Below are 11,501 nucleotides of genomic sequence, written 5' to 3' on the forward strand. Positions count from 1 at the left end.
TGGGAGGTTTTTTTAAGAAATGCCATACGAGTAAATTGTATGTTGACGCATATGTATGACTTATATTCCAGATATATGTGTGTATATGTATGAACTGGGTATTAGTTTCTTGAAAGTACTTGAATTTCTGTTCCACTCAGAGTGTGTTGTCGAGGCAGCTGGATTTTGTACATGGTGGGGGAGGGGGGAAATCGGCTTGAAATATGCAGATGTTCAATTGTAGGGGGTACCACGGGGTGCGGAACACGAAAGGTGGCTAAGAAATTAGCTTTTGCTGAACTCGTTTACCCTTTTATGGTTTTACTTTCGAGTTTTGTCTCTGTCACACTGTGGCGAGTTAAGCGCGAAAGCTTTGTCCGCCCATTATGGCGGTTAGGCGCGGAAGGTTTGTCGGCGGTAATTTGAAGGCGCCATTTTGTTTTTTGTGCGCGTTTTTTTTTAACGGTTTCTCTGTGTGATAAGAGAATACTTGAAAAGTTACAGGGAAGATATTTAAGTACCGCAATTAAAAACTTGTATATTTAGTCACCAGGTGACGAAATGTTTGTTTGGCAGGAATCATTTTAATTTGATGTAAATGATTTGTCCCTTTAATGTATTTTACGTAGATTTCTTAAAGCAATTATTGGTAGATTTCTAAAATCTAAATGCTCATATATTTTTCTTTAATTTATATTCAGATTTAAGAAATAAGGCACGTTATTAAAAAGTGATGCTTTATAATCTGCAGTTTACGGGAATGACCAATTTTTTCTATAAAGAAAAAAAGACAAAATACTAGTGTGTTCAGGGTGCTTCATTTGAATTTTAAATAATTTAAAAATTACTGTTTTGGCTTATTTAGTTTCTGGTATTTATGTACTTATTTTTATTTTTTAATTGTTCTCAGCAAAATGGTGGAAGCAGATAGGCCTGGGAAGCTGTTTATAGGCGGGCTCAATGCAGAGACCGACGAAAAGACTCTTGAAGCTGTATTTGAGAAATATGGCCCCATAGTAGAAGGTAATTTATGCACATGTATGTATTCAAAGCAGATAGGTATGGAATGTGTTTGTCAGATAGCTAAATGAAAGTACATATTCTGTTCTTCAAACTTGAGTGACTGCTACTTCAGGTTTTGTTTTATAGGGGAAGCACTGGTTGCTATGTGTAAAGAGGTCTGCCCTAGGGTCTGTTACTACTGAGAAGGAAAACCATGCAGTAATAAATGTCTAATGAGATAGCTCATGAAATAGGAGATGTGATAGACTTTGAAGTTACTCACTACTTGTGTTTAATACCAGTAATGACGTAAAGTGTGACGTGAGGGGGTTATGTAATTTTCAGGTGGTTGGTACTATACTACGTGAATGAGGTCAAATTAACGAAGCCATGTGATAGTTAAGAAAAATTCGATTTTATGTAATTACATTAAATTAAAAGATTTACATGTATTGCAGTTCTTCTAATGAAAGATCGGGACACAAACAAGTCCAGAGGCTTTGCCTTTATTACTTTTGAGAACCCTGCAGATGCAAAGGTTGCTACCAAAGACATGAATGGGAAGGTAAGAGTGTTTTAATACGTTGTTTTAGGTCTCTTATTTATTAGTATTTTTAAATCTTTTTCTTTCTTAAAATTTTTTAAAGTCCCATCATGCCATCAAATCTAAAATTATTTGTTTTTCACTCTTCTAATAAACTTTTATTACCTAAAGCCTTGACGGCTTGATTAGAAGGGGGTTAAGATATATATATCAGGCAAAAACAATCTTGTTTTTCTGTATTAAACATTCTGATGTAAATGTAAGTAGGCTTTAAGCTTTTGAAGAATTTTTAAATTTGAAAGAAATAGCTCCTTCAAAAAATAATTATATGAGGGATGAGATTAGTGCTTATAAGATGCCTGTGCAATTCACGGAAGTATTTTCGTAGCATAAAAGCCTAGAAAAACAAGGAAGATTTCCTCCCACTATTTGGGAAAAAATTATCTTGGAATAAGTTACATTTGAGCAGTAGTTAACATTGAAATAGATAAAACTTATTATCTAACTGATTTTAAAGTAGGTATTGGAGACAAAACGATATGAACAAATTGATGAAGATGGGTATTAGATAGTAACGGGTTTCTGTAATCTTGCTTTTTTGTCAAGGTATTTGCATTGTGTAATTGAAGTGATTTTTAAAAATATTTGGTGATTCATTTTGTAATATCGAGGGCATGCTTCATTAATGTGTTAATGAGTAAAACACATGGTGTCAGCCCTGAATTTTAAAATCTAGTGACTGTGTCTCAAACTTCCCAGTGATTCGTTATCAAATACTTAAATGTCTTTATATTGCAGTCAAGCTCTCACTCCATTCAGGACTGTCTTTCACTTCATTTGTACCTGTGTTACCCAGTCTGTTGAATGGTTCTATGATACTAAAAGCTTTCTGTAATAAACCTTACTGTTGTTTTTTGGTCTTGATTTTCTGGACTTCTCTAGAGTCACTCTTCGTCTGTTTGCCCCACAGATAATTTCCCTTTTAGAGTTGAATTTAGGTTATGTATATTTTTTCTAAACTCTTTTCTGTTTCATATTGTAGGTGTATCATTTAATTCTCACTATATGTTGTATTTTTTTGATTGTTTAGTTTTTTCCAGGATTTGTTTTAGTGTGGGAATTACACAGTAACTCCCTTTATTTCTGTAGTAGATAGCTCAGCAGCACTCAGTGCCTTTTTATTGGCTTGTCTCCAGTTTTCACATTTTAAGATTTGTTAGTAACTAAAAATGGGATTTGGCTAGTGGTTATGTGTTGAGTATAGAGAAAAGTTTGACTTATAATTTTTATAATAATTGACTTTTTGAAGTTTCAGTCACTGCAATGTAGTTTTTTTGTGTAGATACTACTATTAAATTCCTTTTTTGAACAGATAGTTTATGGAGTGTTCACTAAGTGTTCGACTCTGATGAATCAACTGGAGAAATTGTTCTGAACATGGCAGTCTTGGACAGTTTTAATCTAGGGTGAAAGAGAAGACAACTACAAGTTAAAAATATATATATATAAATTTTATATGCATGTGAACGTGAAGGAGGTAGATAATTGGCTGTTGTGGCTATTAAATTGGCGAAAGATTCAAGTTTGTATCAGTGCTCTTGGTAGGTGTTTATCATCTTACTACAAAAATAACAGGAAGCAACTTGAGCATGTTCTCATCTGAATTACATTTTTTACAAAATCACTTTGGTCTATTTAAAAGCCAAGCCATTAGGAAGTACTGAGATTACTTAGACCACACACTCTACTAGAAAACTATTTTTTAGGGACACAGCTAAGGCAAAACAAAATCCTAAACCAATCAGTGGTCCCATTTAAAGAGAGAAAAATTAAGAAAAGTATTAAAATGAGACTGAAAACAGAACTTGAATCATACTGGGAAATTTTCTTTCTCAATTTTTGACATAATAGTTAAAAGTAATTAAGAATACAAAAATAAAATTAACGTTAAATTGCTTTGAAGAGTTTATTTTCTAAATTACATATTCTTCAGATAACCTTGCCAAAAAAAAAAAAAAACTTGTTGCTGTCAGTCAACTCTGACTCATAGCAACCGTGCAGGACAGAGTAGAACTGCTGTATATGATTTTTAAGGAGCAGCTGGTGGATTCGAACTGCCAACTTTTTGGTTAGCAGCTAAGGTCTTAACCACTGCACCTCCAGGGCTTCTCGGATACCGTTGGGACACTGAAAATTTTAAATGGGAATACAAAAGGGAAATGAATTGTATATTGTAGAAATGGAGGTGCCAGCTTTCCCATTGTATATACGAAGTGTTAGTAGTATTTTTTTTTTGTTCTAAATACTGGAGAACCTTTAAGGAATTTCAGTAGTTGTGTGTATTTTTGTATTGGATGACTTAGTGGAAGGCAGATACTAAATGCCTCACATTTGGTACTGTGGCAAGCACAGTGCTTTGCTTTGGGGAAAAAAACAATCTTGAACTTGTTTACAATTATGATAAGCGATTATAACATTTGTTTGCTTGTTTAAATTAAATTTGACTTAACGTTATTCATAATATACTTAATCACTTTAGTCTTTGGATGGAAAAACAATCAAAGTAGAGCAAGCCAACAAACCATCTTTTGAAAGTGGTGGTAGGCGTAGGCCACCACTTCCAAGGAGCAGGGGCCCGCCGAGAAGTCTGAGATGTGGAAGAGGAGGAAGTGGAGGAGCAAGAGGGTATCCTTCACGTGGAGGACGCTTGGGTAATGTTTTAAAATATAAGAATGGAGGCATAGTACTGAAAAACAGTAAGTTTGAATGTATAGAAATTTGTTCTTTAAATCTTTTAAGTGCAGAGTACACTGCTGTGATACTTGCTGGATGAGTAATTAACGTTGTTGAAAATAAATGAAGTTATTTCTAAGTGCTAAGAATTATGAGAATGATAGATAATGTGCAGAAGAATTGTCACTTTTTAATGAAATAGCATGTATTTAAAAATTCAGTTTCTTATATATCATTGCTTATTGACTACTCAGTCTTCACTCATTGCAGCATTTTTTTCTTACCTTAACTCAGTTCTGTTGATCTGACATTAGAGTTTTTCTTTTTTGATGCTAAGAACGTCAGTTTTCTGAGAATAAGCCTTAAAAATTATAAGGAATGTTGAAAAAAATCACACAATAAGAAATAAAAATTGCTCAAAATAGTAATAGAATTTGGAGATAGTGTTCATGTGTTAGGACTGACCTTGCAGTGTTTGTTTTCTGTGTGTACACATCCTAAAATCTGCAAATTTACTTTAATTGTTTTGGTATAGGGAATTTTTCTAGATGTGAATTTTTCTTTAAGGAAATTTCTATAAAGAATTTAGAGCTTTCTTTTGATTATCAAAGTTGTTTCTGACTGCGGGGGAGGCTAAAAACTATTTTAGGAGGAGAGGGATGGGATATTGAAAATGAGTTACTATGTTGACTATTTTTAGAAGCCTTTTTTTCAATGCAATAGGCAGGGTTGTTGTTTTTTTTTTTAATTTTGAAACATAGCCATGTAACAAACATTATTTGGTCTATTAAGCAGACTTCAAAAATAAAGCATTTAGCTTCCAAATTTCATAATCAGATGTGTGATTTCATTAAGGAAGTGTTTCAGAGTCTACTCTAAGCTGTATACGTAAATTCTTTTCTTTGGCACTAAGTTGGCATTGGGGAATTTATCTTATACTCTGAGGTATATGAGAGTGTGCACCTTTTCTTTATTTCTACAATACTGGAGAGTTGGGATAAACTAAAAATTCTTAGATTTGGGAATGTGGAAAGTAATTTTTAGTGCTTAATATTTAGGTTAGAATTGGGCATAACCTAAATTTATTGATTTAATATTATAAAAGAACGTGAACCATCTCTTAATTTATAAATAATACCTTTTTTTTAAGAATTTAATATTTTGGTTTTATGGGTGCGATATTCTAAAAAGTTTCCTTAACACATATAAAACATTGTAGTTTTCCTTCTAGAGTGTTTAAAAATTATTTTTATGTTTAACGTATTTACATTTTAGAGTTAAGTGATAGCATTCTGCTTCTCCACTTAACCCTAATTCCTCTCCAGTCTGCCTTTTTCGTACTGATACAAGATGTCACTTAAATTACTGAGTTTTTATAGATTTTTCCACACTGATTTTAACATGTTGAAGTGTACTTAAGTCATATATGGAAATACTAAATCGTATTAGTTTAGGCTCTTATAAAGTCTTAAGATCACGATATTGTTGAGTAAGGGTTTATAAACAGTAGCCAGAAATTGAACATCTAAAAATATCAAGGGTCCTTAAAACAGGTTTTGTTTTAAATACAGATGATGGTGGATATTCTGTTAACATGAGCTCTTCTAGGGGACCATTTCCAATTAAAAGAGGTCCGTCTTCAAGAAGTGGAGGTCCTCCTCCTAAAAGATCTACTCCTTCTGGCCCAGTGCGAAGCAGTAGTGGGATGGGAGGACGAGGTAAATGCTACTGAATAGAGAACAAAAATAATCAAAATTTCTTGTTAATAGAAATGAGTTATTTTAAATAGATGCTTAATTTTAAATTCAACTTGTAAGTGAGAGGCATATGAGTACTGGTTGACTACTGTCTTAGTTACTTTATGTTCTACTGGATAAATTCTCAGATTCACCATTAGGAAATAATCCTTCAGTCTCTAATCTTAGCTGCAGTAGGTGATTAACACACTCTTTGGAATCAGACATTTTGTTAGGCCCATGTTTGTGTGTAATTCCTTTTAAAAAGTTTCTAACATTCTTTGACTCTTAGCCTTCTTTTTCATGTGGTTTCAGAGAAATGATGTTGGATACTTAAGAAAATTTCAGTGTGCTCTGAGAATATTCTGGCCTGGCAGGTTGTTGGGCTATGTATTTTGACGACCTGGTTTAAGTTCTTTAAATTCAAAATTTTTTCATTTATTTGATATTGTCTTGATAGGGCTTTACTAAAAAAAAAATCATGTTTTAAATACAGAAGATAGTGGATACACTCTTAATCTCCGATAAGTTTTTCCAGAGGAAGAACTTACAGAATCATAACCTAAAGGTTGTTAGAAATTGCAGTAGCTAAGATCATGATAATACTGATGAGCCAAGGTATTGTTTTGGGTTAAGAATATTGCGAATATATCAAGACATTCAAGGTAATACTTCGTTCTTCCAGGAGCCATTGGAAGAGAAATGCCTGGAATAGTCAAAATCTAAATATAAAAAAAAGGAAATATTTTGTCTTAGCAGAAAAGGGAGGTTTCTGTGGGTATAGATGCCATTTAATAATAGAAATTAAGGCTTGAGATACAGACTTTTAATTTGGGAGAAAATCATAGAAGGGCACTTAAAAACAAACCCATTGCCATCCAGTTGATTCTGACTGATTGTGACCGTATAGGACAGAATAGAACTGCCCCAACAGGATTTCCAAGAAGTGGTTCTTGAATTTAAACTTCCAACTTTTTCGGTTAGCACCGGTAAGCTGGCATAGCATGCTGTAGCTCTTAACCACTGTGCCACTTAAGTGAAATTTATGGAACACATAAATTACTAAGATGGATGTGGAAACTTTTATACCCTAACATAATGGTCCCTGTATAGTGCAGAGTCACTGTTTGAGGAGAGAACTTAATAAGCATGAAGTGAGTAGTATAGAATCAAATATGACAATAATTTTAAGGAATTAAGAGCTCAGTTTGAAGAGAAGGCAGCAAGTAAATGTAGAAGCAAAGTTTTAGAAAAGTTTAACAGTGTAATTTACGGGTATGAGAGAATTTTATTTTGATTTCTGATTTTATCAGCACTGCTGTTTATATTTAATCTTTGAGATGGTATAATCAATCTTAAACTTATTACCAGTTTTGCTCTTCATAAAATGTATCTGAGTGTTTGGTTATTGACATACAAGAAGACCACACATTACCAGCAGATTAATCAGCATGCAAATAAAAATAAGCAAATACTGGGACTGTAGAAATGAATTAGTATGTAATGAATGTGATTTATGGGAGAAAATTTCATATCTTGAAAGAGATGCAGTGGTTTTCAAAAGAACCCTTAAGTAGTATTGGTAACATGCAGTGGAAGCAAAGATTTCCAGCATTACAGAGATGTAAGTTTGAACATTCCACTTTGTGCATAAATGAAAGAATGTATGTGATTTAGTATTTAGTAGTCCAGCAGTATTAATCTGTTTGTGTGGTAAGACGAGATCAGTAAATTATCTTAGCTGAGAGAAGATAGGTATTTCTTTCTTTTCGTGAACTTTAGTAAAAAGTTTGAAGTGTTGACATGTTTTATGTCATTACTTTTACATGCAATTTGTAAAGTATAAACAGGAAAGTATTTTTCATTGGAGCAGTTCTTAACCGGTACGAAAGACTTTTCACTACAGATGAATGTTTGGTTTATATATTGTGAGAAATACTGGGATTGAAGGAACCATGAAGTATGTAATGTGCTGAAAAATATTCAAACTGAGTCTTGAGCTTTGAGAAATTAAGAGGACGAACAAATACGTTATAAGTGAGCAAAGGCACAGTACATTTACATGTATTTGATATATCTAGAAGTCTTTGGCAATAGATGGAAAATGAGACCAACTGATCAGTGCAGGAAGAAACATGATTTCTTTCATGGAAGTATAAGAAGCCCTGGTGGTGTGGTGGTTAAAGTGCTCAACTGCTAACTGAAAGGTTGGCAGTTCAAAGCTACCAGTGGTTCAGCAGAAAGATGTGAGAGTCTGCTTTATTAGATTTTCAGCCTTGAAAACCCTGTGGGGTCTCTGAGTCAGAATCAACTTGAGAACAGTGGGCTTTGATGTAAGTGGAGAGGTAGTTTTAAAGGAAGAATAGGTAAGGAATGAAATGATTCGTATAGGAACATACAGATTTTTAAACTTAATGTTAGAGGGGAGGTAATGTAGCAAAGGCAGTATCAGAATTGATAAATGACAGGATAATTATTTAAGACATTGGATTAGTTACACTTTGCTGTGTTATTTATCACCAATCAGGTATTCTGGACGGTGTTATGATACATAAGTGAACAATCAAAACAGCATCCTGAGACTTAAAAATACTTAGTTGAAAAACAGGGTCGAAAACAAATGGGCACTAGATTGTGAAAATAAATTGTGATAACTTGGTTTTATTTTGTATTTGATGAGCTGTGGAAATAGTTGTCAGACATTAAGGATAACAGATTTCTAGTTGAGTGGTGTTATCTACTGATGATTGTGCCTAAGTGTTTATGTAGAGAGAACATTGAAGTATAACATTTAAAGATTAGGGTAACAATATGCATGGAGTCGTAGAAGGAATAATTTTTAAAAATTGTTCTGCAGAGGAAAAAAAATTAGTGTTCTGAATTTTTCATTTGAAACATTTCTTTCAATTTCAAGTACTTATGAAAGTATTTTTAAATTAAAGGTCCAATATCACGTGGGAGAGAGAATTATGGAGGTCCTCTGCGCAGAGAGCCAGTGTCATACCGGAGAGATGACTATATGTTACCAAGAGGTGATAGGTACAGTACCAGAGATAGGTAAAGGAAAATTACAAAATATGTGGACTGTTAAGTCACAGTTGGTACTTGTTTTATGAAGTTTACAGTATAAAATTAACCATCTTAAGGTGAATAGTTCAGGCACATTAATTTTTTTTATTCACAGTGTTGGGCAGCCACCACTTCTGTGTAGTTTCAGAACGTTTCCATCACCCCAAAAGAAAATCCTGTGCTGGTTAAACATTTACTCACCATTCCACTTTTCCTCCATTTTCTGGAAACCACCAGTCTGTATTCTATCTTTATAAACATACCTATTCCAGGTATTTTATACAAATGGAATCATACAATGTGTGACCTTTGTGTCTGGCTGCTTTCACTTAGTGTAATGCCTTCATTATGGCATATATCCATACTTCTCTTTTTTATGGCTGAATTACGTACATTGTATGTACGTATCACGTTTTTGTTCATCTGTTGATGGACCTTTGTGCTGCTTACCTTTGGCTATTGTGAATAGTGCCCCTGTGAATATTTGTATAAAAGTTTTTGTTTTATTTTCATTTATTTTGGGTACATACTCAGTAGTAGAATTACTGGGCTATTTAGTACTCCAAACTAGGGAAGAGTGGATTGAGTTAGAACAATGGAAATTTAAGACACTAAAAAAAAAAGAAAAACTGATACATTGATCTTTTTGAGGAGTGGACCCACAGTTTGCCACAGTTGACTACACCGTTTTACATTTGCACAACGTATGGGAGTTCTCATTTCTCCACGTGTGCACCAGCACTTGGTTTCCCAACTTCTGCTTTGTTTGGTTTTTGTTTTTATTTTTGCCAAACTGTTGCATGTAAAGTGGAATTCATGGTGATTTTTACTTGCATTTCCTTAACATTTTTTCATGTGTTTGCTGCCCCAAGTCCTTTGCCTGTTTTTGCACTGAGTTTTTTTGTATCTTGTTGATTTGTATGAGTTCTTCGTAAATTCTGGGTGTAGAAGTTAATGGTTTTTCTTTGTTTATATAATTTCCTGCTTTATTAAAGTTATTCAGGCAGAGATTATCCAAGTTCCCGAGACAGCAAGGTTTATGCTCCACTAGTTAGAGACTACACCTACCGTGATTATGGCCGTTCTGGTTCTCGGGGTGAACATTACTCTACTGGATACAGGTATTCTAAAATTTTCTATTTTTATCAAATAGACCTTTGTAATTGTTAATTCTAACACTGATAATATTATTTTAAAAAACCAGTGTTCGTGATGCCTATGGTGGGGGCCGTGATAGAGACTATCCTGGACATCTGAGTGGAGGCTCTTACAGAGATTTGTATGAAAGTTATGGTAAGAGTTCAGTTATACTTAATAGGCCAGATGTTGTTTTTATTGAAATTTTACTTACTAAAGGAACACTGTCTGCTATGGCCTTTTGGCTATAGTTAGAAGATCTTTGCATTGTTTCTCAACAGCTCTTATTTAAATTGTTAAATTTCTATTAAGGATAAATTGATAGTCTTAATGTTTTACCTCATTAAGGAAAAATTATTTTATCATTTTTAAATAACAAGGAGAGGGTTAATTTTAACAGGATTAATGATGAATAGTGTAAAGTCTGAATTTCAGCCCATTCTTTAGAAAAATGGCTGAATATTTAAAATAAACTTAATCGAACTACAAAATAACACTCTTGATATTTCTCTTAAATCTAAAACCTTTCTGCTACCATAGTATACTTGATGAAGCAGATAAAAGCATTTTATTTCAGATATTTAAACTAGAATTATTTGGTGTACTAAAATTTCTTTTATGTAGGTTTAAGTTTTGATATTTGACTGTTAACCCTGCAGGTAGCTCACGTGGTGCACCACCTGCAAGAGGACCCCCTCTGACTTATGGGGGAAGCAGTCGCTATGATGATTATAGCAGTACTCGGGATGTATATGGTGAAAGCCGAGAAAGTTATTCAAGCATCCGAAGTGATATCTACTCAAGTGGTCGTGAGCGTAGCGGTAGACATGAACGAGGGCTTCCATCTACTGTGGATAGGGTATATCCTGCTTCTCGTGAATCATATAGTAGCTCAAGTTGTGGGGCTTCAAGAGAGGGTCATGGGGGAAGCCGATCGGAGAGAGGAGACCGAAGCAGATATTAAAAGTATCACTGTTTTTGTACCAATCTTTGTTTGCAAAGGCAAAGTTAAAATGCCACTTTTTTCTGTTACCTGAGTATTATTAAAAGAAAAACACTGGTTTTGCAGGGAAGGGTATTAACTTTCTCTCCATGAATTTTTGACTCTGAAGGGAAAGCAATTAGTAAAAGTAATTTCATACTTGTTAATTGAAAGATAGCAGTTGCCTGCTTAAACTTGATGTTAAAATTTTCACAGTAAAAATTTGCATGAAATAGTGTTTTTCCGTATGATAGTAGTGCTAAGTTACATATATTGTTCACTGAAATTATTAATCAAACTTGTCTGGAGGTGAATTTCG

The 11,501-nt window shown here is 33.8% G+C and overlaps 1 protein-coding gene across 1 annotated transcript; it reads left to right on the top strand.

Moving 5' to 3' along the window:
• Positions 1-893: 893 nt before the first annotated feature.
• LOC126069866 (RNA-binding motif protein, X chromosome-like) lies at positions 894-11,164 on the top strand. The gene is made up of 8 exons (XM_049873502.1): positions 894-1,002; positions 1,440-1,546; positions 4,065-4,236; positions 5,830-5,976; positions 8,937-9,051; positions 10,059-10,184; positions 10,268-10,356; positions 10,860-11,164. Exons 1-8 carry the CDS (start codon positions 894-896, stop codon positions 11,162-11,164), a joined length of 1,170 nt encoding a protein of 389 aa, XP_049729459.1.
• Positions 11,165-11,501: the final 337 nt, after the last annotated feature.

The sequence above is a fragment of the Elephas maximus genome, chromosome Y, assembly GCF_024166365.1.
Source record: "Elephas maximus indicus isolate mEleMax1 chromosome Y, mEleMax1 primary haplotype, whole genome shotgun sequence".
In the NCBI taxonomy this organism is placed as follows: domain Eukaryota; kingdom Metazoa; phylum Chordata; class Mammalia; order Proboscidea; family Elephantidae; genus Elephas; species Elephas maximus.